The sequence below is a fragment of the Fusarium phalaenopsidis genome, assembly GCF_050370095.1.
Source record: "Fusarium phalaenopsidis strain FUZ10S chromosome Unknown contig_32302, whole genome shotgun sequence".
NCBI classification, from domain to species: Eukaryota; Fungi; Ascomycota; class Sordariomycetes; order Hypocreales; family Nectriaceae; genus Fusarium; species Fusarium phalaenopsidis.
In genome coordinates this window covers 3,071,343-3,096,645 of record NW_028145405.1, presented here as the reverse complement: position 1 = coordinate 3,096,645, position 25,303 = coordinate 3,071,343, and the positions used below count along the sequence as shown (strand labels likewise).

General features: G+C 53.7%; 8 protein-coding genes across 8 annotated transcripts; 4 read left to right on the top strand and 4 right to left on the bottom strand.

The window, feature by feature from the left end:
* Positions 1-916: 916 nt before the first annotated feature.
* Positions 917-2,008, top strand: LRP88_08322 (uncharacterized protein; the record flags this gene model as incomplete). The annotated part of the gene is made up of 2 exons (XM_083244830.1): positions 917-1,024; positions 1,145-2,008. The coding sequence occupies 2 exons, from the start codon at positions 917-919 to the stop codon at positions 2,006-2,008; spliced, it is 972 nt and encodes a 323-aa protein (XP_083099324.1).
* A 2,028-nt stretch (positions 2,009-4,036) lies between these two features.
* LRP88_08321 (uncharacterized protein) lies at positions 4,037-9,206 on the top strand (the record flags this gene model as incomplete). Its single annotated transcript, XM_083244829.1, has 3 exons — positions 4,037-4,461; positions 4,526-5,264; positions 5,337-9,206. 3 exons carry the CDS (start codon positions 4,037-4,039, stop codon positions 9,204-9,206), a joined length of 5,034 nt encoding a protein of 1,677 aa, XP_083099323.1.
* Positions 9,207-10,385: 1,179 nt separating this feature from the next.
* LRP88_08320 (uncharacterized protein) lies at positions 10,386-13,649 on the bottom strand (the record flags this gene model as incomplete). The annotated part of the gene is made up of 1 exon (XM_083244828.1): positions 10,386-13,649. One exon carries the CDS (start codon positions 13,647-13,649, stop codon positions 10,386-10,388), a length of 3,264 nt encoding a protein of 1,087 aa, XP_083099322.1.
* Positions 13,650-17,701: 4,052 nt separating this feature from the next.
* LRP88_08319 (uncharacterized protein) lies at positions 17,702-19,288 on the top strand (the record flags this gene model as incomplete). Its single annotated transcript, XM_083244827.1, has 1 exon — positions 17,702-19,288. One exon carries the CDS (start codon positions 17,702-17,704, stop codon positions 19,286-19,288), a length of 1,587 nt encoding a protein of 528 aa, XP_083099321.1.
* A 664-nt stretch (positions 19,289-19,952) lies between these two features.
* Positions 19,953-21,056, bottom strand: LRP88_08318 (HSP20-like chaperone; the record flags this gene model as incomplete). Its single annotated transcript, XM_083244826.1, has 1 exon — positions 19,953-21,056. The coding sequence occupies one exon, from the start codon at positions 21,054-21,056 to the stop codon at positions 19,953-19,955; it is 1,104 nt and encodes a 367-aa protein (XP_083099320.1).
* Positions 21,057-22,094: 1,038 nt separating this feature from the next.
* On the bottom strand, positions 22,095-23,243 carry LRP88_08317 (Alpha/Beta hydrolase protein; the record flags this gene model as incomplete). Its single annotated transcript, XM_083244825.1, has 4 exons — positions 22,095-22,375; positions 22,424-22,691; positions 22,740-23,132; positions 23,187-23,243. 4 exons carry the CDS (start codon positions 23,241-23,243, stop codon positions 22,095-22,097), a joined length of 999 nt encoding a protein of 332 aa, XP_083099319.1.
* Positions 23,244-24,043: 800 nt separating this feature from the next.
* LRP88_08316 (copper metallochaperone COX17) lies at positions 24,044-24,413 on the top strand (the record flags this gene model as incomplete). Its single annotated transcript, XM_083244824.1, has 3 exons — positions 24,044-24,104; positions 24,161-24,198; positions 24,273-24,413. The coding sequence occupies 3 exons, from the start codon at positions 24,044-24,046 to the stop codon at positions 24,411-24,413; spliced, it is 240 nt and encodes a 79-aa protein (XP_083099318.1).
* A 502-nt stretch (positions 24,414-24,915) lies between these two features.
* On the bottom strand, positions 24,916-25,257 carry LRP88_08315 (uncharacterized protein; the record flags this gene model as incomplete). Its single annotated transcript, XM_083244823.1, has 3 exons — positions 24,916-24,949; positions 25,002-25,114; positions 25,168-25,257. 3 exons carry the CDS (start codon positions 25,255-25,257, stop codon positions 24,916-24,918), a joined length of 237 nt encoding a protein of 78 aa, XP_083099317.1.
* Positions 25,258-25,303: the final 46 nt, after the last annotated feature.

The window sequence follows — 25,303 nt, the reverse complement described above, 5'->3', positions numbered from 1 at the left end:
TTCGACGATGTTCGCTATTTGTGAGGTTGTAAGTCAAGTTGGAAGATGTACCTTCGTGAAATGAATGGAGGGGCCAACAAGGCTTCAATACCATAAGCTGTGTGGTAAACAACCACTTATGTATAAAGTATGATACATATTATGAAAACTCAATATGATAACTCTTTTCACACAGGCTACTTACTTTTGTCTACAGACTGACTCAGCGGGTTTAAACAGTGCTTTTCGAGGGTTCTGTAATTATCACCTCCCCCAGGGTAGCTGGTCCAGACATGACAACGAGGCCGATGGGCTGTTTAAATGGTACTACGTGGCCCTGAGAAGAGCTTTGCCGTCCTCACTTCAAGTATTTTGGCTCAATAAGTACCATCTATATAGCTTTCATAGACATGTACCTATGCTGTTTAAACAAGTCGCCTATGACAATAGAGGAGCCGTTTGTATAGATCTGAAGCAGAACACGGACAGTGTCACTTGTTCGTTATGAAAGTCCATTTATTCCACATCCCTCGATCACTGTAGGTTGCTCTCTTGCTTCACCTACCCCGCACCGGATCTTCACTCGATTAACTACCCAGTTCATTTAGCAACTCACCACATCATCTTCTACGTTTCCTCCACTCACCACAACGCCTTCGTCCGCTGGAGCGCCCTACCATGGCAAACTGACGTTACCGATACCTCTCATCTATTTTCCGAATATTGACTCGGCAAGGAAATCGTGAATGTGCACATAGCCTCCTCCTCGCGTACTGGTAGAGCTGAAACATCTGATGTCCCCGGTGTCACATCCCCTTCAACCTGAGATTCTAGTTCTCCATCTCCCAGAGGTAAGCATTTCCAACCAAACCCAAACATGCCTTTCTAATAATTTTCAGTTTTCCCCAGTATCGTGCACCTAATCCACCGGGTCGACATGCCTTCAGTCGAGAACCCCCGCTGGTCGGGTGCACGCATCATCATGCACGCTGCATCAGGCAGCGCATGCTTGAAGGTTGACGACAAATACGAGCTAGCAGAAACAGTGAGCTCGCTCAAGTTTACCACTCACTTCGCATCGGCTCGAACCCGGGACGAACGGCACGAAGCCATTGCTCGGGACTGGGTCGCCTTCGACGTCTTACCAAGAGCTTGCGATCTCTAGGATGGAGCAAACTTCGACGAAGATGCCAAAAGCACAACCAGGAAGCCTTCAAAGTTTCAGGAAACGATGTTTCCTGTCCTCGCACACAAGCAAGGCGAGCAATCTCACGAAAACTCGGCTCGCCCCGGTGCTTTCTTCGTGGGCTACTCGATGTACAACCTCACACCTGTATTGCTTCGAGCTGCTCCGGCGGAGGTCCCTCCATCTATTGTCTCGGACGATCTGTCAATAGGATGCCAACTGGAGCGGGTGCCTGGTGGCCGTATTGAGAGTACCGAAGTCGTTTTGACCGCTCCGGCTGCTGTACCTGGAAACATCTCCGCCATGAAAGCCGCCATGGAGACAGACGGAACACTTTGCGATGCTTTCGAAGGCAGCAGTGCCCAATCAGTCTACGGGCAACTTGAAGCCTCTTGGAATTCTCTCTTCTACCGCCGTCACCCCCACATCGTCCAGCGCACCCCCCTATACAAGAGTGACATTGATGGACCAAGGCATCCCCTCTCAGTCTGTCAACCCAAGGAACATAACGGGCTATTCGATCCCACTCGCCAGCAATCGGCTTCCAACCCTCCAAAGTCTCGCACGCTTCCAGATGCGCAATTGTTCTTGTTCAGAGGCAAAGCACGCCAGCCGAGCTTCCTCTACAAGGCGCCATACATGGCGAACTTGGTCTACCCTTCAGCGCTGCTATACAAACTTCGACAGTTTTCCAGCTCCCACCCACATGACAGCATATCCATAAAGTCCATGCTGTTTGCTGTTCAGCTTTGGTGCGACATCAGAGCGCACCCGAACCTTCAGAGGGAGGCATTCTTGACCGAGGGTCAAGGTGTCAAGATCCAGAATGTGTCGGTTGACTGATTCATTCTTGGCTTTGAACACTGGCTTCGCCACCACAAAGAGAAGCAACTCCTTGAGTACATCCATCCCTTTCGTTTTATGCGTGTCTTCTTCTCTCGGGATTCACATTCGAGTGATGGGTCTTACCTGGCAGAGAAGGCAACTCTGGACGCGGAGGAGATAAAGGACCTTGTCGCTCGTGTCAAAGCGAAATCATCCACACTTCCTCCTTCGGCCAGGTTTGTCGTCTTCCCTGCCTCCATGCCAGGATCCAAGATCCCGTGGCCTACAGGCATGTTGCCGTTTGCCCCCCCTTCGGCTACCGAGATGGCTTTGATCAACTTTGACAACATCTGCTCATGTGGCTTACCCACGTATGAGTACACGGATAGAAGTTAATTAGGATCGCCATGCCTAAAATTGTTGCCGATGGGCGTTTCAGCGGTAAGGCGTTCCGTCTCAAAGAGGCTGATATCCGCCTGCTGCGGGATCCCAATTCTCCAGGCTCCATGTCACTTCATGGTGTCAATACTGTCCTAGGGCCTATCTGGCAAGCACCTAAACTACCGCAGAGAACCATCGGACCCCCTGTTGACGAATATGAGACCCTATCTGGGCAGTGGGAGCTTTCGGTACAGCATCATACGCCTTTCTGGGCCACAAGGGAAGCGCGATCAAAGATGAAGACCGCCTTGGACAAGATGATATCTTCTGGGGATATCGAGATTCGTTCTGGGCTTCGGCTTGATGTCGACAACTCTCTTGTTCCTTTTTTACGGAAGTCTCTTGAAGGCGAAGATTCCTATGGAAACACACTCGCGCTTGTTCCTTAGCCACCGAAGGTCCCAATGATGAGTCTCGTAAGGCTCGCCGAGCTTTTGGTTCCATTACAGCACACTGCGCTGGTGCTTTCCGTGAGCTGGAGAGAAGCACGCAACAAACTCCGAGACATGGATGTTGGAGGGCTTGACGAAGCTAATCGAACCGTTGTCCGTGTCTTGGGCATCATCCATGAAGCTCGGGAGCAGACAAAGATGGAACTCGAGGGGCTGAATAAGCTTGTCGAATATCTGGAAGATGATCCGGAATTCGTGACTCAGCCATTCTTCCTGGGAACGGTGGCCTAGCGAATTTGCCGTATGGTAGGTATTGATGCATCGACAGATTGGGAGGAAGATGCCCGGAGCAAGCATCTGAAGGCGAAGCTCCTCAGTTATCACAAAATCATTGGGGGAAAGACAGAAAAGATAATGGAGGCCCGCAAAGCCGTAAGGTATCCTGGTCAGGCTGAGGATCGGGGCATCATTACCCGTGAAATGTTGGAAGACTTGCTTGCAACGGGTGACATTGCGGGCCAGGAAGATCTTCTCGAAGCCGAGTATCAGCTCCTCGTACATCAAGTTGACGAGCTTTCTCGTTAACTGTCATTGATTATATCTTTCGGACATCTTTGGGGGAATCTACTGGAGCCCGGACATGGGACATGCTTAGGACGGAAATCGGCTTGTACCTATAATGTTGGAGTGTTGTTGTAAAATTTCCCCTGAATATTGTATACGTCTCTCTTAACGTCCAATAGTGCCCCAAGTGCTATCAAGTAGTTCATTGGATCAATGGCTACCTGCAGCAGTAGGCGTTTGAATCAAAGCTACCCGTGGGTTCCTTCAAAGGGAGTAGTGTTTCCCTGCAACGCTGTGTAATCTAAAGTGCCGCACATATCATGAGATGGCAGACATCAACTCAAAGAATCGTAGTTATATGATGCGTACTGCAAACAAGAGTCATGTTGTGGCGTTGTCTTGGCTGAGATGTCGGTTGCCTGATTCAATGATCAGCACTTTACGGGGTGGGAATGAATCACGTGCTCTCGCATCCACTGATCCACCGACGCGTGACGCGCGGGACAGCCATCACGGCCGCCTGGGTCACGATAACAAGCTGACACTCTCCAAGCTCACCCCTCTCATCCCGGACAAAGCAAGCCACGAGCACCTCGATGTTTTCCAAAAAGGCAGCTGAAAGACGCTCCGACATATACGTGTCGGCTTCATGACTCGCAACAACCTTTCCGAGCACCTGTCCTGGCTGTTGAACGACCAAGCCCGCTTCAAGCCTGCAACACCAACTTTTCCCAGTTGCAGTGACGCTTCTCAGACCGGCTTGTCCCAATCGCAACGCTCGGACTCGCAGGGACGACAGACTCTTCAATCTGGGCCGCCGGCTCAGCCAGGGGACGGAACAAACACAAACTACGACGCGTCGACTTCATCCAATGGACGGGGCGGGCCTGGTGGATTGCGGAATACGGACCAGGTGATACTGGAGGACGACACCATGGCCCGTCTCATGTCGAGCTCCAAGTCCAAGAAGCCCAGCTTGGTTTCAAGACCCCAACAGCTTCTTACCCCTTCTTCCATCACCCCCAATCGCCTCAGTCGACAAGACACTCCCGTCAGTCGGACCAACAATGGTAAGTATACAAGGCTGTTAACATGTCAAATCTAACTTGTTCGTAGGCGCACAAACTCCCGAACTAAGCAAGCTATCTGGCTTGCCACCACTGAAGACTCCCGCCCCGTCCCGACCTCGATCACGCAGCCCCGACTTTCCAGAGCTCAAGATCAATGAGATCGAGTACATGGACCTGACCGACGATGTCCTTGTCTCCTCCGACTCGCTGTCGTTTGGCAGCGATGTGAAACTCTGGCGCGAAGATTATGCGTCTCAGCCAGAGCTAGAACAGCCTGTTTCTAGTGGCAGGAAACGGAAGAGCAACGAGATCAGCAAAGAAGAATTCAGCGACTTGGGTGATTTTCCAGATGTCTATGAGCTTCTTGGTACCGACCCTCCTGCCCCAAGCCCGGGAAGCCGATCAGGGACACGTCGGAAGGATGGTTCACGCAGCACTCGCACACGGCGAACTCGCGATGGCTTCAAGAACCCCTCGTCGGCCGAGATCCCCCCAATCAGCGAGGAGGACCAGGAGATCCTACGGTCGCCTTCAAGACGGGTGCGCAGCCAGCTGGCTCGTGAAGGATCCCCTCAAGTTATACCATCCATCTTCGAGTCTCAACCTGGCACCAAGAGAGCGACGAGTCCCCTGAAAGATTCCCAAAGCTTTGGGGATTCCGAACTGGCACGCCAGGCCAAGTCTCTTCCCCCCCGAATGCAGATGGACCCAGATGAACTCGTTATCCCCGACTCGGATGAAGAGTTCATGACGCCACCCTCTCATAACAGCTCCTTGGCTACACTCAAGGCCTCGACTGTTAAAACAGTGCAGCTCAAGACACAACCGGCACCGGAACCAGCACCTGCAGTCAAGATAGACTTCCAGTCATCTTCACAGCGCCGCACCTCGCCTGAGGCGCAGCCCGTACCAGCATCTCTCCCTGCAGCCCATGTGGGCTCTCAGTCGTCCTCCCAGCGTCAGGCCTCCCCTGTGACAACTACTTCCAAAGCATCCGCACCCGCAGCGACAAGCTCTCAGATTACCAGAGGAGCCCCTGACGCTTCTTTTGATGAAATTTCTTCCGGCGAAGCCCCTCCTCGATCGAGCCAAGCTCCTGCTTTCCTTGCCCAGCTGGCATCAGACTCATCAACCTTGGCTATATGGAGCGAGTTTGTTGATAAGCTCATCCAGCAAAATGACAAGAACTTTATGCGAGCAATCAACGAGCGATGGCCAAAAGAGAGGCGGAGTGAGGTCAAGTCAGAGAAGGAGCGGCTTAGACGGCAGCAGAAAGCCATCAAAGAACTTGGGGGCCCCGCGGAGGAGTACAGAGGACTTTGTGGGAAACGAGAAGAGCTTGCCCAGCAGATTGCTCAAGCGTACGCCGAGGGTATCGATACGGACGAGGATGAAGTTCGACTCGATGATCTCACCGATGAGATTCAGGAGGTTGAAGAAGCCCTCCTCAAAACCATCGATGGCTCCAGACTGGACGTTCCTGGCTTCCTGGCAAGTATTCAACAGCCCCCTGCTCCCACACCGATTGTTGTAATGGGCACCCAACCCATCTTTCAAAGCAGCGTCAACATGTCAATGCCGTCGAGGGATACTATACCGGCAAGTGAGACAGGGACGCAAGTGGTCCATCAGACCCAGTTGCCTAGATCATCTCACTGGAACCCTCCAGGCTCGAGAATCGAGGCGTCTCAAGTGGCGAGTGTTCTCTCTCAGGACGCGGACACTTCCGCTGTCCCGTTCCCGAGACAGTTCGCGAACACTTCAAGACCAACCCCGAGATCCATGATGGTGGACCCTATACTTGCGGAAGCAGAAGAAGCAGAGTTTGGCGCGGGGGATGGTTTTTCTGACCTGGACGAGTTTCAGTTCCGGCCAGCGGCCAGGCCTACGACTAACTTGGCCAACACTAGCAGTCGAAGAACCCCTCAGGCGACGCACCACCGCGCTGGCGATGAATTCAGTGACTTCAGCGACGACGAGGAGATGCTTGCCTTTGCACAGGATTACGAGACCCGTCAGTCCCATGCTCCCGTCTCGCAAAACGCGAGGAAGATCTTCTCGGAGACTTCTGGCAATGTTGTTCCCAACTCGAAGTCCAGAGTTTCGTCAAAGAGGCCCTTGCCTTCGGTGGCCCCTGAATCGATTCCTGCTGAGCTGATGAGACACCCATGGTCACCCGATGTCCAGCGGATGCTCAAGGACCGGTTTAGAATGAAGGGATTCCGCCACAACCAGCTCGAGGCTATTAATGCCACGTTGGAGGGCAAGGATGCCTTTGTCCTGATGCCAACTGGTGGTGGTAAATCGCTCTGCTACCAGCTTCCGGCTGTTATCAAGAGTGGAAGGACTCGAGGTGTTACCATCGTTGTCTCGCCTCTGCTCAGCTTGATGCAAGATCAAGTGGACCACATGAAAGCCCTGGGCATACAGGCTGTCGCATTCAATGGCGAGTGCTCCGCCCAGTACAAGAGACAAGTGATGAGTGCCTTTGAGGAGCGTAGCCCTGAGCACTTCATTGAGCTCTTGTATGTTACGCCAGAGATGGTCAGCAAGAACGTCGCCTTCAACAATGGCATGCGAACACTCCATAGCAAGGGCAAATTTGCGCGTCTTGTCATTGATGAAGCTCACTGTGTCAGTCAATGGGGTCATGACTTTCGTCCAGACTACAAGACATTGGGCCAAGTCCGGCAGAGATATCCTGGAGTGCCGGTCATGGCACTCACTGCCACGGCGACGCAGAACGTCATTGTCGATATCAGACACAATCTTGGGATGGACAACTGTCAAACATTTTGCCAGAGCTTCAACCGTCCGAACCTGTACTATGAAGTTCGTCCAAAGACAACCAATGACAAGACAATTGAGGCCATTGCCTCGCTGGTCCAGTCCAAGTACCCGAATCAGAGTGGGATTGTGTATACCATCTCGCGGAAGAATGCAGAGAAGGTTGCAGAGAGTCTTTCGCAACATGGGATCGCGGCCAGGCATTATCACGCACACGTCGACCCTCAGGAAAAGGTCGAGGTGCAGAATTCCTGGCAACGGGGTGAGATCAAGATCGTGGTTGCAACAATCGCGTTTGGAATGGGCATCGACAAGCCTGATGTGAGGTTTGTCATGCATCACGGACTTCCAAAGAGCTTGGAAGGTTACTATCAGGAGACTGGTCGGGCAGGCAGAGACGGTAAGCCGTCTGACTGCATTCTTTTCTACGGCAAGCAGGACATAAGGGTCCTGAAGAGACTGATCGCTGATGGCGACGGAAGTCATGAACAAAAGGAGAGACAGATGGCTATGTTGAACCGCGTCACGGCCTTTTGTGACAACAAATCTGACTGTCGACGCGCCGAGATTCTTCGGTACTTTGGCGAGGAGTTTACGGGGGCGCAGTGCAACAAGACCTGCGACAACTGCAAGGCCGGCTTGATCTTTGAGCAGCAGGACTTTTCAGAGTATGCCATTGCTGCCATCAAGGTTGTCCAGGCGCAGAACAGAATCACCCCGGCACAGTGCGCTGACATTCTCATGGGGAAGAAATACCCCCAGTACGAGGCACAACTATCAGACAACTGGCATGGCATGGCAAAGGGCCTTAAGAAGCACGAGCTGATCCGAGTCATCGACAAGCTATCGGCCGAGAAGGCCTTTCACGAAGACAACCAGGTCGGCAACCACGGCATGGCAATCCAGTATCTGCGGCTCGGATCGACGTACCGTTTGTTTCTTTCAGGACAACGGAAGCTGATGCTATCGATTCAAGTGCCGGAGGAGGGCGCGTCTAACAAGGCGGCCAAGCCCCGGTCAAAGAAAGCCAGCAAGAAGTCAAAGGATCAGGATGTCACGATGCCCTCAACCTACGTGTCTTCTCCTGTTGATCGACGGAGAAAGAAGTCGCGTGTTGTGGAAAGTGATGACGAGGATGAGGAAGCCGTCATGCCAAACCGATATGCGAATGGTGGATTCTTGGACGATGATGACGATGATGAGGAAGCCTTTGATGAGCTGCCAAGCCATCGGCCATCGAGACCTCCCTCTCGACAACCTGGGCCTTCGATTTCAATGAGAACCGAGCTGGAGGACTTGGACGAAATACACCGAGATATTGTCGACGGATTTGTCCAAGAGGCAAAGAAAGCAGAGGAGCAGATCCGCAACCGGAAAGATCTGAGAAAGCCACTCTTCACCGAGAAGGACTTCCAGCTCATGGCCATTCACTGGACCACTTCCCTCCCCATGATGAAGAAGATCCCCGGTATCGACCCCGACAAAGTCAAGGAACACGGGCCCAAGATCCTCCGCATCTTGCAACGACACTACAACGGATACTGCGAGATTATGGATCCTGGCAAGTCTGGTGCCAATGGCCAGGAGATTGTGGATCTGATCAGCTCCGAAGTCGAGATGGACGAGGAAGACGACGACGGCGAGGACTCGCATTACTTTGGCGCCAACCAACCCGCAGCCGTCCAGGAGTGGCACAGCAGACTCGAGAATCTCGGCAGCCAGGCTGGCCCGAGCAAGCCCAAGTCGTACAGCAAGAGCGGAGGCGGCAACAAACGATACTCGGGGGGCGGCAAGAAATGGGCCAGCAAGAAGTCGACAGGCGGAGTGACGAAGCGCAAGAGCACCGGCACTACTCGCAAGGCCAGCGGGACCTCGACTGCTGCCAAGGCCACCAGCAGCGCGGCAAAGACGGCCAGCAAGCCGCAGCAGCGAAAGAGCGGCATCAAGGCGATGCCGGCTTAATGGAGGGAGGTTGTTTCGAGGCCTCTGAGATTCGATCATGACGACTACAGAGGAGAGACGGCAAAAAAGGCGGCCGAGTTGACACGCAGAGCGAATGATATTTCAATGGCATGCATGACTTTTCAAGACCATTTTTCTTCGACGAAGCTAAAGGGGTGAGCTCTCGGGGGCATAGAGAGGGAGAGAAAAAATGGTTGCAGCATGAGGACGGGAGTTTGATGGCGATTTGTTCTGCATGGGCGGCGATCAAGGAAAGGGGTTTGCTGATATTTCTTACACCACGCATGGCGTTTTGGGGATGATGCCTCTCACGAACAGGGAGGTCTCTGCATCCGTTTATACCTATCACAACCAGCGCTACTACTACTATTGTTACTACTACTACATCATGTACCTGGCACTTAGCTACATAGCTGTGGCCCCTAACGAAAAGGAGGCTCGCTCAGATAAACGCATTACGAAAATGAAAATACGGTTATATCACGACTGAATGAATGAATGAACCATTCACATCACAACTCGAACACTTTTATTTTCATTTCCGGGAGTCCTTGAATTAAATTATTTCCCGTTTCCTTTCCTTCCCTGTCCTTTCCTTTCCAGAAGCCCGTAATCCAGGCTCGTAGCTCATGATAAACAGCATCTGGGTGTGGGTATGATTTGATGTGATAATGGTATAGCGCTTGACTTGACTTGTTCATTCAACGATAATCAGGCCTCCAAGATACCGTACTGTACCGTACCGTTGCACATTTGTTTGTTTGGTTGTTCCCTTCCTTCCACCGTAATTACAGCGCATCATTGAGTTGGCATGAAGAAAACAAAGAAAGCGTTCAGAGAGAGTTTTGAACCGCCACGTCCGACGTCAAAGTGCTCACAAGGGAAAAAGAATGGGATTCAAGGCCGTCATCCCTTAAGAGCCGTTCCTGAAACTCCGCCGACCGCCATTATCTCAACCTGATACGCCTTGCTGTTCAAAAGAAAACTGGTCTTTCATAAATGGCGCGCCAGGCTCCTGCGATCCCTGAACCAATGACATGTGTGTGTATGTGCGGTCTCGAGGGGATTGTAAAAGAACTCAAATTGGTAAAACATGATGTTACATATATCCAGGAGAAGTCACCGTCTCCTGAATATTCGGGGTGGTGGTTGTGTTGTTGCTCGTAGATAGGAAGGATTTCAGTGTCGCCATCTTGGCTTCAAGTCTTTTGGCTCCAGTGGGGGAGCTCTTCGCATCGCCATTCGAGCACCTGCAAGCGCCTGGGGACTATCACGGCCAGTCTCGCCTTCTCTAGCCTTTGGCTGAGGGAGAAGACTAGTCCTCCTCGACGATGTGGCGAGCGAGCTGGCAGGCCTGCTTTGCCTCTCTCCGTCAGCTCCAATGGACCTTGCTGCCTGCAGAGAAGACCGCCTGCCCGAAAGAGCCGTCGTTGAGTTGTGAGACGCAAGTCTCGGCTTTGGCAGTGGCTGAGTGCTCGGGCCGGGGGATGCAAGTCGTTCTCGGAACGAAAGGCGCGAGTGTCCAGTTCTAGTGGGCGTATCCTCGACTCTGGGGGATTCCGACGAGGCGCGAGCAAGAGGACTCCGTAGCTTCGGCAGCTTCGAGTTGCTCGACCCTGGTGTAATTGAGCCAGCTGATTTGTGCGCGATAGGGCTCTTCTTGGCATAGGGACTGGGTGTGGTAAGTGTGAGAGGCTTGAAGTTGTGACCAGTGTCAACGTCTGACGTGTTTGTCGAGCCATTCCAACGGGGACGATGAGGGAGCGTGGATTCTGGTCGTTTGACCGCCGGACGGGGAGCCAAGTTGGTTGTTGATGAAGAACCAGTGACGGTGGATAGGCGAGAGAAACCGGGCTTCCTGCCAATTTGTGATGTGGGTGCTGGCAGGGAAGAATGTCGCCGGTTCGAAGGGATCGGCCGATTGCTGGCCCCGGGCGTGGCTCGCATCTTTGGAGGCTTCGACTTTGGCGTATGAGGATCCATGCCTAGGCTTGACATGATGACTGAAGAAGGCGGCGAGCTACCTGGTGTCTCCCTTCCACTGCCCAAAGTCGAATGGTCATTCGACAGCATGCTAGAGATGGAATCCCGGAGCTGCTGGCCCTTGTCTGCGTGAATCTCGTCAATCAAGGACTCGGCGTCCTTCATCTGATGCTTCAGCGCCAACCATCTAGCTTGCATGTCGGTATGGAGGCGGAGAATCTCCCCGTTGACAGTCAGGCGTTCCTTGACTCCCTTCTCGATGATGGATAAGACACGCTCAATGGCTGGTCCATAATGCGTCTTCTTGGCCTCATAGCTTTCCAGCTTCTTCAACATGGCAGGCTGGTTTGTCAGATGCAGTCCTGCATCGGCAGCTTCTCTAAGCTTAAAGAGCGAGCGCTCCACAGACTCCTGCATCTTTTGGGCTTGGCGACCAGCGCCACGAAAGACAATAACCCATCGATCCTCGCCGAGCTCCTTGCGCAGCGACTCGGCATCCTGTTCCAGCTTCTTGTAGCTAGCATCGAGGCCCTCGCGCCGCATACTGAGTTCTTCGCATGCCGTCGGGAAAGATTGCTCGGCCCTCGCCTCAAACATCGACAGTCGCATGGGAAGGAAATCCAGAGAAGCTCTCAGAGGTTGCATACGAGCAAAAAGAGCCAGGAGGCTGGAGTCGTCCTGCGACAAGGTTGGCGTGCCAGTGCCGGGAGAGTTAGGGGTAACAGGGAAGGCGGGTAGGCTATAGCGGTTCGGCGCTTGCAGTCTGGATGCTTGGTGAGGATTTTCCTCGACGATGGTTTCGAGATCTCCGATATCGACCGTGTCTGCACTGGCTGCGGCCATGAGACTCTTGTGACGACGTTCCTCCATTTCAAATACCAGCCTGCTCAGCTCGTCCATCTCGCCCTGGACATCTCCAAGGACATTGTTCCAGAGCTCCTCCCACTCCATGGCGATCTCAACCTGTACCCTCACGGTCTGTAGTGTTCGTCGGATCTTGGCCCACTCCTGCATGATGGACTCCATCTGTGTGACAGCTCGAGTCAAGTCGCTGAGGGGTACGTTGGAAACATCATCGCGGCCTTGCAGCTGCTCGATGGCGCTGACATAGGCCTTGACGAGCTCCTCGAAGCGTGTAATGGCATTTTCCACCTCAGCCAGGCCCTCTCGACCTCCAGCAGCGGCCCACTCCACATCGTCCTCACTGTCGAGACCATCTACAACCTCTGATGCCTTGGATATCCAGCTTCTGATCTGTTCGGCAGCGTTGATAAGAGCTTTAGCGGCAACCTGGGCGGTTGGGATGGCAGTGACTTGGCTGGAAAGCGACTCGGCGTCGGGAAGCTGCAACGATGTCAACTGGGCGAGTTGGTTGGCAAAGGAGACGCGAGATAAGGTGTAGATGGATCCAGGACGGTTATGGCCAGGGGTGAAGTAAGAATTGAGGCTCGGAACGTAGTCTGTTGGAGGTGTGGCGGGAGCAGGCGTTACGATGGGAGGAGTGTCTTTGGGGGGAGGAGGAGGAGGCACGCATCCATCGTCGGGGGATGGAGGGCATGTTGTGCGCTCGATGTGTTCGCGACGGGTATCGAGGGTGACCTTTGTTCCATTGCCGTTGGTATGGTCGGGCAGACGATACTTTTGAGTATCCATGTCCAGGGGTTCGGGGGTCCTGATCTCAGGCAGCAGTGTAACGATGGAATCGTTGTCGTCCACCTTGAAGGGCGGTAAGTCGAGAGCAGGATCGTGGGCGGCGGGCTTGGAGGAGGACAAAGCGCCGGCGCCCTTCCACGGGCGACCACGCCGGGCGATGACCGACTTGACCGAACCCGCCTGATGTTTCTCGTCAAGCTGGCGCAGGTGCTCTTCGTCGAGACGGCCGATGTGATCGGGATGATGCGGCGTGGTTGGGGGCGTTGAAGGTTTTTGGGAGCCGAAACCGAGAGCTTTGAGGCGGGCAGCTAAGCCAGGGGAGGTTTTGCGAATGCCAGAGGGTGGTGGCAGGGGTGAGGTTGGAGTAGGGTACGTGAGAAGCGCGGTGGTGGTTGTTTTTGTTGTCGTGGCAGGGGTAACCGCGGCGGAGGCGGCAGGAGTCGTGTTTGCGGTGGAAGAAGTGGTGGCAGGCGAGTTGAGAAAAGCTGTCGTAGTGTCGATTGCAGAAGACGAGGAGGTGAGCAAGCTGGAATTGGGATTGGGATCCGGGGCGTGGGTGGAGGAGGGATCATTCGAGCCGGGGTTGAAGGGCAGGTGAGATAGTTGGCTAGGGACGTCAGCGAATTTCAGCAGGCCGCCCACGGGGGCATCATGGCCCCAGCCGCCGTCGCACTCGTCGTGGCCCACGCCGGCAGATCGGTTAGCCTCAGGGCTTGTCGCAGGAGTTATCAAAAACGGATCAGCCTTTGACGCCCAGTCGCTGTTTTCGACTGCAGGAGCCGTCGCGTTCGAATGGCTGGCGCTCATCTAATCGTTGGAGTTGGCGCCCTCGGAAGGCGAGGGCAACCAGAATTGGCCGGGCCAGGCCAGGTTAAAGCGCGGACAGGACAGGCTCGGGTTCAGGATCAAGTCCAGGGACCAGCAACCAGGGCTCGACAAGGCCGGGCGCTTGAGATTCGGAAACGAGTTTTTCTCTGTTTTCTCCAGATGGCAAGACAGGGAAACAGGACAGATTGAATGCCCGTGATGAAACGTGAGAGGCTCGGGGCTTATGAGCGTTTGCGCGGGGCGAACTCATGCACTGAGCTGAGAGCAGAGTCCTCCCTCTTTGTCTCCCTCAAATGTCTTGTCTTGCCTCCTGTCTTCAGTGCCACGAATCACTTGGGCCCAACCATGTATTATCCACAGTCTATGGTACTGCAACAGGCGCAGAAGGAGGCCAGTGCCGGTGCAAGTAATGGACTGACTGACTGACTGGATGAACGCACGCTCACACGCATACACATACACATACAGGATGCGATGGATGGGCTGGGAGCCGCTGTCAGCCAGAGCCGAGTGGAGATAACGACCAAGGTCTGAGGGTCACTGGGTGGCCACTGAGCGGGAAATGCAGCGCAGGCTGCCGCAGCGATTGGAGGTGGGCGCCCTGCGAAAAGCCCAGTAGCCTCCTGCAGGAGACAGTAGCAATGGCTGCTGCGAGAGGCTGGGCTCCCTGTCGGAGCTGTGATGAGCAGTCAAATGTCCCTTCCTGGGTAGAGTAGGAGCTGCAGGCCTGAGTTGGAGCACCTCCTAGACGGATAAGAGTGATGGCGCAAACCGTGTCGGCAGCGTAGATCGGTTGCAAGAGAAATCTTGTGATGGTAGGTAATAGAAGGTGCTCTCGTCAAACGTCGTCGCCTAGAAGGGACAAGAAAAAAAGTAAGGCCGTGAAAGCAGCCCTCTCATCAAATGCTCGCAGTATCATCCGATGGGCCAAAGGGACCGATGCGTCTCTGGCGGGGACAAAAAAGGGGGAGGGTTTCGGAGGGAGAAAGCCGGAATGAGAAGAATGAGACTCGGCAAAGATTGGCTGGCTGCATGAAAGTGTGAGAGGCCGTGATTGAACACCCGAGGATGAAAAAAAGAAGTCGAAAAGAAAGAAAAAGTTGGGAAATTCGACTGAGAAGCTGGCCGAGGCCTCTTAGATGAGGAGTCCCAAATTGGAAGGGTAGGAGGCAATGGACGGCAGGCCCAATCTACGGGGTACAACTTCCTTGCGCAATGGAAGGCCGGACAAGGGCGGCTTTCGGCTTTGAAAGGTAGAAACCTCCAATGAGGCGAGAAAGATGGATTCGATGGAGAAGAGACTGGACTTGATCCGGCAGATGCACTTATTATTTAGATCTGCTAATGGAAGAAGCCGTCCAAAGGTTACGGTTACGAGGCTCATGGAAGTAACCTACGGGTGGACTAACAAATGCACCAGGCAACGTCCACCCAAACCCATGATCATCCATCATGACATCCATCCATCTCCATCCGGCGCCGCGCCGCGCCGCGCAACACGGGGATGCAATTATTACATTCGCCCAGATCGACGGGCAGAGACGGGGGACACTGTATCTACCGGGGGATCGGGCCCAGATGGATCTTTTCGTTTCTCGAGATGGCCTCTGATTTGGCAGACCTCTTGATGAACTGACGGCCCTCCCTGGTCGCTGATCTCGCCTAACAAGAGTCCGGCCTCAACTTAGAGCACCACGCGCGACTAGCGCACTCCCATGCCCAGGTGCCTGATAATGCAAGCCATCGCAGGTTATGCCTTTTTAGAGGCGGCAGATGGGTATGCGCATTTCGGATGGGGAGAGGGCATGTCGTACTATCGATAGTCTATGGATTTGGACGGTGGTTGGTTGTACAGGCGCTGCTACTGGTTGATAAGATTCTGGTGACGAGCAAAGATATCAGAGAAGATATGGGCAAGGAAGAGGCAACCAGTGAGGCAGCTGTCAGCCTTCTGTCAACCGCTTAGAGTTGGGCCTAGATCGCCTTGGCCTTATGTCCTGGGTGTGCTTTAAAAATAGCCTCACAGGAGTGCTGAGCCGCCTCTCGGGCAAAAGTTGTCGATACGAGCTCCCTATGGATGCCAGACGAGTGCCGAGGCTCCAGATTCTTGGGTAGCTAACCTCGTGCACACAAAAAGAGCTGGTCAACCTTGGGGAAATAGACGGACGGTCCTCTATTGAGTGGACCAGAGGGAGAAGCACCAAGGCCACACGGACGGGTCGATCAACAATAACACGATCATTTATCCCACACTTCTCTTCTCGTCTCGAGCTAGAAGCATCGAACACTGTCCTTTGCAATCCAGATGCAACCTGCCCAGAGCTTCAACGGGAGCTCCGAGCTTGGTCCCCAGGGAGCTCCAGCCAACCGCGTGGCTTGCATGAAAGTCCAATCACGGAGGAATTTCCCTCGGAGCCGGGATCTGACCCGGGGATGGGATTCAAGATGCCTTGCCTTGCCTGTGGGCACGGAGCGAGAGTGGTAGGTATTCCCCGATGGGATCGATCATGGAGGAATTTCTCTCTGCTGAAAATATGTCTGAAACTTTGTCCCGTGAGGATTGGACCTAGTGATTGACAGGACAACCGAGACATGTGGGCGCGTGGCGGCAGCGGGATAGAAACGTAGCAGATTCCAATCAATCTGGAGGAGATTAGACAGCAACCAGCCTAGCTCTCTGACTGGCCGAGTCTGACTTTCGAGATGAAGTCTCTCAAGTCGCTCGTTTTGGGGATGGATCGCGGCAGGACGGATACTAAAAGGTTGCCCTGGGATATGACACACGGGCTCTCAGACAAGCCTGTGTCTATGTGTGTCGTCAACGCCTGGCGCCGTGATAAAGAGTCTTCCCCCGTCGCACATGACGTTTGAATGCTTTGACGACTCCATCTGTTCATCCCTGCCCATCTCACGCCCGTGCATCTCTTGTGGTTTTGGACGTTGCGCTACTGCACGAGTTGTTTGGCTCCAGCTTCCATTGGGAGAAGGTCCAGCTACCTCCTGCATACATCCATAGTAGCCGTGAGCCCCTGGCCAGTTGAATCTGCCTCAACGGTCTTGGTTCTCGCTGGGTTGCAGAACGCACCTATTTGGCTTGTCTTATCGTCGATCACTTCTCTCTTGTTCAAGCCATTGTTTTTCACTCTGCCCCCTTGTTGAACAAATTAAACCAACTAACGTGCCTCAGAAGAAGAAAAAAAGAGGCCCATCCATGTTCACCAGAACAGACGGACGCACGCTCATGCATCTCTTTCTTTAGCTTCAACGTCTCGCTAACAGGCACTTAAAGTCTCCCGCTCTCTCGACTTGGCTCGACAGTGCTCTACCGACTTTTCCACAAGACCCTGACATCACATCACCTTCTGGAAACCAATTCCTCTCCCGATCCTTGCTAATCGTTAGCTCTCTGGTTCCGCCAATCCTCGCACACTTCCCCGCTGTTCCAACGAACGGACGCGAAGTAATTTCACCCTTGTCGAGTCCCGAGGCCTGTCCCGCCAACCAGCCCGGCCAGCCTGGAACCGTCGCCCCATCACCAAAGAACCCCTGGAAATAACCCATCCCATCCCGTCCATCCACCATCCACCATCCATTCGTTCGTCCTTGTATTACCCCTTCGATTTGTGCTCTCTTTCACTTTCCCCCTCTGTCCCTCGCAGAGCTCGACTTTAAACCTTCCCCTCCCTTGTCGCGCTGCCATTTGCTCTCCCGCTGCGCCTCGATTGCTGTTGCTGTTACTGTTGCTTTCACTGGCGTACTCGCTAGCTGCAGTGCCATCCATTCAAGCTCCTGAAAGCTGCCCGTTGCTGTGGAACCTCATCTGTCGTGTTTGTGCATCTGTGTAAGTGCAGATCATCATTCACGGCACACCACCGTCAACAAGCATTACCGCCCAGGCCGAGAATCAACGTTGATCACGCGGGGATAATTCTGTTGGACGACTCTGAGAGATCGCATTCGAAGTTTGGAATACTCGACAAACCATCCATCCACTCGCCTTGGCTAGGCATCCCTTTCACCACCAAGACATGATGGCCAACCACCAGACTCCGTCCTTCCGCTGCGACTCGCCGCCTCCCGATGCGCTGCCAACGCCTGCCATCGGCGCGTGTCCGGAGCTCTCTCGCTGCTTGTCCACCACTTCGTCATGGTCTCACGGCTCCAGCACCGACGCTGCCTCCCGTGACTCCCTCGGGAGCGAGCCGTACAACCGCCATTCCACCGGCAGTCTCCTTCAGCACCGACGCTCCGACATCTCAACCTCCCGACACTCGAGTTACAGCTTCGATGGCCGGAGTCGTCGCCGCGGATACATGCGGCCTCAGGGTACCGACTTTGCCGCCAGCGCCCGTTCCCGCGAGAGCGTCATGAGCCTGGGCAGCATCGCGCATCTACAGTATTACTTTGCCCGGACAGGCCTGCTCGACGGCAAGGGTGGCCAGCTGGCTAGGAAGAAGCAGCCGCACCGGGCAACCCTCGATCTCTCAGCTCTGGATACCAGCGGTACCCTTCCCAAGATTGTGGGCTCTGATGTCGACTCGTCCTATGCCTCCACTGGTAGCAGCCCCGACTTTGGTGCTCAGGGCTTCGGCACAGATAATCTTGTCGAGTCTCCGATCGAGGAGATAGACGACTACTACGATGATACCTTCAGCGAGCCCGGGGACATGCTCCCTCCCACCGTGAGCACCTATCACCACCGCGAAAAGGTGGTCCCCAAGCCGCCTACCATTCTGGAACTCAAGTCCGAACTCGAGCAGACACTGCGCGACGCGAGAGAGGCATTGAAGGAGGCACAGGAGCGGAGGGCTGGCACTTATCAGGCGCCACCCAACGCGCCCAAATACCCCAACATGCCTTCTGAAAATAGCCAGGGATGGTTTGAACTCCAGGGCATGCACATGCTCGACGTTGTGACTCTGGCTATCCGCGCCGCCAAGATGTACTACACGGCCCACGAGCTGCCCGACCGCCTCGACTCTATAAAGCCCGAGAAGCAGGTCAGGGCTGACCTTTTGGCCGTCATGGAGGTGCTGAAGCAAATGGCCACCCGGAATTTCAAGGATGGCATGAGAGACGAGGAGATCAAGACCATGGATACCTGGGTCGACAGCGTGTTTGGTATCCTCAAGCAGGAGCAGGAGATCGAGGACTCAGAGAGGGCCGAGCGGGATGGCTGGACATGGCTCAAGGGCGACTGGACCGGCCGCGAGTATGAGCGGGAGCGAGCATTCCTCTTGTCCATGGACACGACGGCAGATCCTCTGCCTGAATGGACGCCCATGTCGCCCACAGCCGAGAAGCCGACACCTTTCCTCGAGAGCATGCAGAACGGCCTACGACTGGTCAAGCTACACAATGCCGCGGTGCACAAGTCCCGGCGGCGCTGGGGCGCTATCCCGACCTTCCACACCGACACTCAGAAGCCCTACCGCAGCGCCGATAACCTGCGCTATTGGGTCAAGGCCGCCGAACTACGCTTCGAGGTCATGCTGACCGTCGACGCCCTTGGAGTCGTCTACAACACGTCCCCAAAGGTCTGGGTAGACTTTGAGGCGGCCCTACTCAAGTGGTGCCGCCACGTACGCGAAGAGATCGCCAAGGGGCTAGAATCATGACCACTTATGCCGACACAAGTGAACTGGCAATAATGATTGGACGTTGGGGGGTTAACTGGAGTTTCTTGGCTTTATCTTATTCCCTTGATTATCTCTTCTTCTATTTCTTCTGGAAGGACATGGCTCGAAATTGCATATTACAGCAGCGAAAAAAACCAACAAGACTACGCGAGAACTTCCACCACCACTTTTTTTTTTTTACCGTCATCACGAAAGCGCTTTGGAGCATTCTATTCAACTTTTTAACTTGGGCCTGGAGAATCCGGCCCCCTTGAAACCCCTCTACATTCTAGCATATACCCATTTGCATACGCCTAGCGCAGATGAAGATTCACTTTGTTCAGCTTAAAATAGACTGAATAGACACGTTACAATGTCATGTTGGAGATTTTCCTTTGTATTTATTCTTAGAGGATAGCATCACGTTAATTAGTCAAATGTCAGACAAAGTCACAAGTTTCATTATGAGAGTGATAAGATATATATAATATTTTTCCAATTTTTTCCAACTATTTAATACCAATATCGATGCAAGCCGTGAACTATTAAGCCGTGCCAATATCAAACGAACCAATCCAGACCAAACCAGGTATATATGAAACCATCAAAAAACTCGAGGATATCTTTGCTCGTCTTGTTGCCTGTCCAAAATCCTGTCCCTTTTTTACTCAATGTCCACCTTGCGGATCTCGGTCCACTCCCTCTCAACCTTGGGAACCGTGATCACCAGGACGCCATCCTCCATCTTGGCCGTGATGCCAAAGCTGTCAATCTCGTCACGCTCCTCAACTCCCTCGGGAGGGAGCGCCACGTTGCGCTCGAACAAGCCGACCTTTCTCTCGCCGGTGGCGAGTGTGTTCAGGAACTCTTCATCACCAGGGCGATGGACAACACCGGCAATGTTCAGCAGGCTGCGGTCAGCGTCCCAGTTGACACCGATGTCTTCCTTCTTAGCTCCGGGCAGTGCGACGTGAAGGACGTAGGCCTTTTCTGTGTTGAAAATGTCGACGGGAGGGTTGAAAGAGTTGGAGTCGTTCTGGTTCTGGCTGTCCTGGAAGCGCTGGGCCTGCTCGCGAATGTTGCGGAAGAAGGGGTGGCCGGCCCAGCCGCGGAAGAGACCAGAGAAATCAAAGGGGCCGCCCTGGCCGGGATAGGGAGGAGGAGGATGAGGCCCAGGTCCGTGGTGAGGACCACGAGGGCCGTGAGGGAAACCGCCTCGTCCTCCGCGACCGCATCGACCACCCCGGGGACCACCACGTCCACGGCCTCGACCGAAGCCAGGACGTCGACCGCATTGGTTCTCGTCAGGGACAACCTCCTCGGGATCAGGGGCATCAGCAGCCATGGTGTCGGGGGACTCGCTCTTCTCGTTGGTGTTGGCATCTCGCTCTACGTCTGTAGTCGAGGACTCGCCCTCGGAGCGATGGTGCTCGTGATGACCGCGGGGACGATCCCAGGGGCCAGCGCCTTGGTACCAAGGACCCCATACGAAGCCATCGGCCTCAGGGGGAGGAGGGGGACCGCGAGGACCAGGTCCATGGGGACCAGGGAAGCCGTGAGGACCTCCGTGAGGACCTCCATGAGGGCCAGGACCACCAGGTCCTCCGGGGCCACCAGGTCCTCCGGGTCCTCCAAAGGGGTAACCGGCCATGAAGGGGAAGTGGGAGGCAGAGTTGTGATCAACTCCGCGACCAGGTCCCTGATTGGGATCGAATGCCTGGACAAAGTCCCAGAAGGGCATCGAGTAAGGTTGTTGGCTCGGGCTCATGATTACTTGTCTTGCCTTGTCTTGTTGTATGTGTATAGTAGATGTAAAGGGAGAAGTGTTGTTGAAAAGCTGTTAGATCAGTGAATGATGTGAGTGAAGCTGGAGATGGGAAGATTGTTCCAACACGGTCAGGCGTGTCAACTTATATACTCCTCTCACCTTGTTTTCCCACATACGGCAATACAAGTACACTTCTGGCAAGGGGGGCGATTTCTCACACGTAACCGTCTCCGTAACCTGAACTCCAGGCAGAGAAGTGGTAGGGCTGGCACACTTGCGCAAGTCATCGAACCACACAGAGCATAAAGGAACACCACACAAGTTCGCACACCATCTCGGACGTAAGAGTAAAAAAAAAGACGGTCAGGTTGGGCAAAAATCTTCGCCGCGCGTCCAATCCTCACTCTCGCCTTCGGGGTCCGGGGTCACGATGATCGGTCGGTCCCGAGAGGTGGTCGGCCAGCAGCGCCAATTGGCGCGGGGCCTTCTGCCTCACGTGCCGAAAAGTATCTGCCCACCTTAACAGATTCGGCCCCGAGGAGGGCTAGAAGGCGGAGAGGTCTCCATTGCTGGAATTTGCCCCCTGTAGCAGAGAATGGATGGACTGAACAAAAGCCCGAACACCAAAAACACGGTTGTGGAAAGGCAGCCGAAAAAGCTGAGTCATTGACATTGGCGCCTGTCCTGTCGCCACATCAAGTCTTCCAGACAGCCGCGCGGCTTGGTATCGTCAACCTCGGGCTTCCTCGTAACACCGGTCGAATAAAGTTGGATTTTGAACAATTAAGCAATTCTCCGCGTTTCTCAATGACTCGAATTCAAGGCTTGACGTGTGTTATGTTGCCTGGGGATTGCGCTGCCCTAGTCACTAACACGACAGGCCTACGTCACCAGAGTGTTGACGTAGTCTACTTACGCCTGAACATAAAAATGATGGTTGAATATTCATTGTTTGTTTACTTTTCTGATATTTCCCGAAAGAGATGACTCTTTTGGTTCAAGGCATTGGGCAACATAGCGTGAGTTGATGCACCCACTCTACTGCTCGAGCAACCACTTCAGACCTTCCACGACATCTTCCTGACGCTTGCTGCTGATCTCAAGCTCTGGGAAGAGAGCCCAGAACGCATGAGGCAAACCCGGGTATATGTGAATCTTGGTAGGCACTCCATCGTCCTTGTAGACCTGCTCAAGCACAAGACTGGAGTCCCTCACTGGGTCCAGCCCGCAGGCCTGGAAGTAGGTCTTGGGTTGACCAACGTGAGTGGGAAATGCGACAGGGAATGCTAGAGGGCTCGTCTGATCGGGCTTGTACTTGGCTGCCCTACGAGTTAGTGATTTTTGTGATAACCGGGGTAAACACCTACAGTGAACAAACTTGATCGACTCTGTGCTGAACACGGGCGCATTGGCGTTCTGCTCCTTGCTGAAGAAGTGGTCCTTGTACTTCTCAGGAACTGTTTCTTCGTTGACTCCAGAGGTAATGGGCGCATATACACCGGTCAAAGGGGGCTTCATTTCAGCATCCTGGCAGAGGTGGGAGACAACCAGAGACATGTCGGCTCCAGAGCTGGTGCCACCGATGATGAAGCCCCTGGCAGGGTCGATCCCCAGCTTGCTCACGTTTTTGGCTGCCTGTTTCACTCAGCATGTCATTTTCTTATGCGATTGGATGATACTCACCCAATTGGTAGCATCAAAGGCATCCTCAATGGCCTGGGGGAAAGGATGTTCCGGCGCGTGGCGGAAATCAACATTAACGGCGACGCCGCCAAGCTCGGTAAAGGTAGCACAGAGCCCAGCTTCGGTGTCGAGATCACCCAACACAAACCCACCTCCGTGAAACACGATGAGACCGGGACAGCCACCGGATGGGGTTTCCTTGGCGGTGTATACTCGAGCATCAACTTCATGGCCATCCCTAAGCGGGATCTTGATGTCTTCCATGCGGTAAGATAGAGAGTCGGGGTCAGGCTTGGGCCGTGACTGGCGAACTTGGGCCATTATCTCACGGATTCCATCGAGATCGGTATCCATGTTCCAAGCATTGAGCATTGGGTTGTAACATCTCACAATCTTGATGAAATGTCAGTAGCCTCGTGTATACGTGAGTGATGATCCTTGGCTCACTGGCTCAAACTCGGGGTGAACCTCGCCGAGTGCACGGGTCTCTTCAATGGTGAGCATGATGAAGGAATTGTATCTTGATCAATTGGGTATCCCTGGATAGACCTGTGTGAGTGGTAGGTTTTGAATACAGCAATAACAACAGAGACGGAGTGTGTGCATCGAGGTCAAGGTTGCCTCTTCGCCTAACGCATCAACATAGGTGGACCAGACTATTGTACGCGTCGCAACTGTATGTAAGCGCAGCGCGAACCTGTGATTGGACAAGACCACATCTCCCATTCTCGTTTCAACCAATGTCAATATCTAATATCAGAAGAGACAGAGATTCATCCAATGCGCAACTAGCTGACCAAAAGGAAACATCTCAACGGTGACAGCTTTTGTTGTTACCGGGTTAAGTCCGACGGCGCCAAGTGACGGCTGGACCCTTGCGCATCCGGAAGACGCCGGCCCCACCATCAGCCACCACCTTGAAGATGTTTCCCCAGACTTGAAGATGAACAGTGGCCAATGCCTCGTCTCAAGGTCGATATACCTAGCTCAGGTCGATAATAGTAACCGGCAAAAATGAAGGGACACTTCCATGTGTATATGTCTTGAAGTTTACATAGAAATCTCGAAATGACGTCAGCGAGCAAGTTGATTCTTTCACGAAGTCGTCGCGACGCCACGTGAGCCGACGACAAATGATTGGTCATCCAGCAAGCTTAGAAATCTGCTCGTCCCAGGAGCGCATTTCGCCATTGAAAAAAGTTATGGCCTGCTAAGCCCGACCCGAACCACCCTACTTACACCTATAGCTCTCTAACCGGCCGGCGATCCCTTCTTTCCTCAAAGACAAATTCAAATCAATCAAGATGGGAGCTTCACAATCGACACCCTCTGTCCCTTCGCCGGTGGCTGTCGCAAAGCCGAACCGTACGGACAAACCCCTGCTCCGGGAAACTGGATCCCCCGCTAACTCTTTGTGCTAGCTACGAACACCACCACCACCGCTTCCGACAAGCCCAAGGTGAGAGCTTCCCAACCTCGAGATATGCGCCCTCCACCCCTCAATCGCAATAGCTGACGCCTCAACCCGAATAGCCCTGCTGCGTGTGCAAGGAGGAAAAGTCGAAGCGAGACGAGTGCATGCTCTTCTCAAACGCAAAGGACCCGGCCGAGGACTGCAAGTCGCTGGTGGAGCAGTACCGCACATGCATGTCGGGATACGGATTCCAGGTTTAAAAGAATAGACGGCACCATCGGTCATAGAGGCCGTGTACAATACATTGTAGACATACGGGCAATCCAATTCGGCATTCCTCTCTGGTTCAAAAATGCTTCTCGGTGGTGGCGTGATGTGCCGCTTAAACACGGGTGCAGCACATATCCACGATCTGATTACGGAACCTTCTGATATCTCTCGGAAAAGGGATTGACTTTGCAAAAGCTGTCGGGAAGACTTCAGTGCACAGTTGATTCGAGAATTGTTTGATTTAACAAATGTTCATGTCTTCATGCTTGAGAAATACAATCTCAAGATCCGCCATAGCATCCTCCAAATTGCGTCCTGTCATGGCCGCATGCATATCTGGCACTCATCTGGCTTGCTTCATGTCCTTCTCCCTCCCACGAAAGCCTGCTTTCATCATTTCTTCAACCTCCCGAGTTGTAGAGTTGACCTTGGAAACAAGCGTTTCCATCCGCTGCTCAATCTCCTTTCTGCGCTCAACGGCCTCGACGATCTTCATGACAGATGCAGCGCAAGCGTCAGCTCTTGTCTCGGTCAGCCTTGTTCCATGCCCAATGTTGGTCATTCTAGCACAGACTTACTGCTTTGAGCGCCGTTCTTTCTGATATGCGACAACACGGCTGCGTAACTCTTCCATGGCTGTCGCCGAGTCTTCAACCAAGGCGCCCAAGCGCTCATCTCGGTCTCTCTTTAGCTGTATACATCTCAGCATCTACCAATGCTATCCACTTGCATCATAGTTCTGACCTGAAAGAGACGCTGCTGCGCTTGCATAGCAATGAAGCTAGGGTCGTTCTCGTCGTTGCTCGAGTAATTGGAATCATCATCTGCAGCCATGGTGTAGAAGGGGTAGACTCCCAAGTCGTTGTAAGGCAAGAACTGG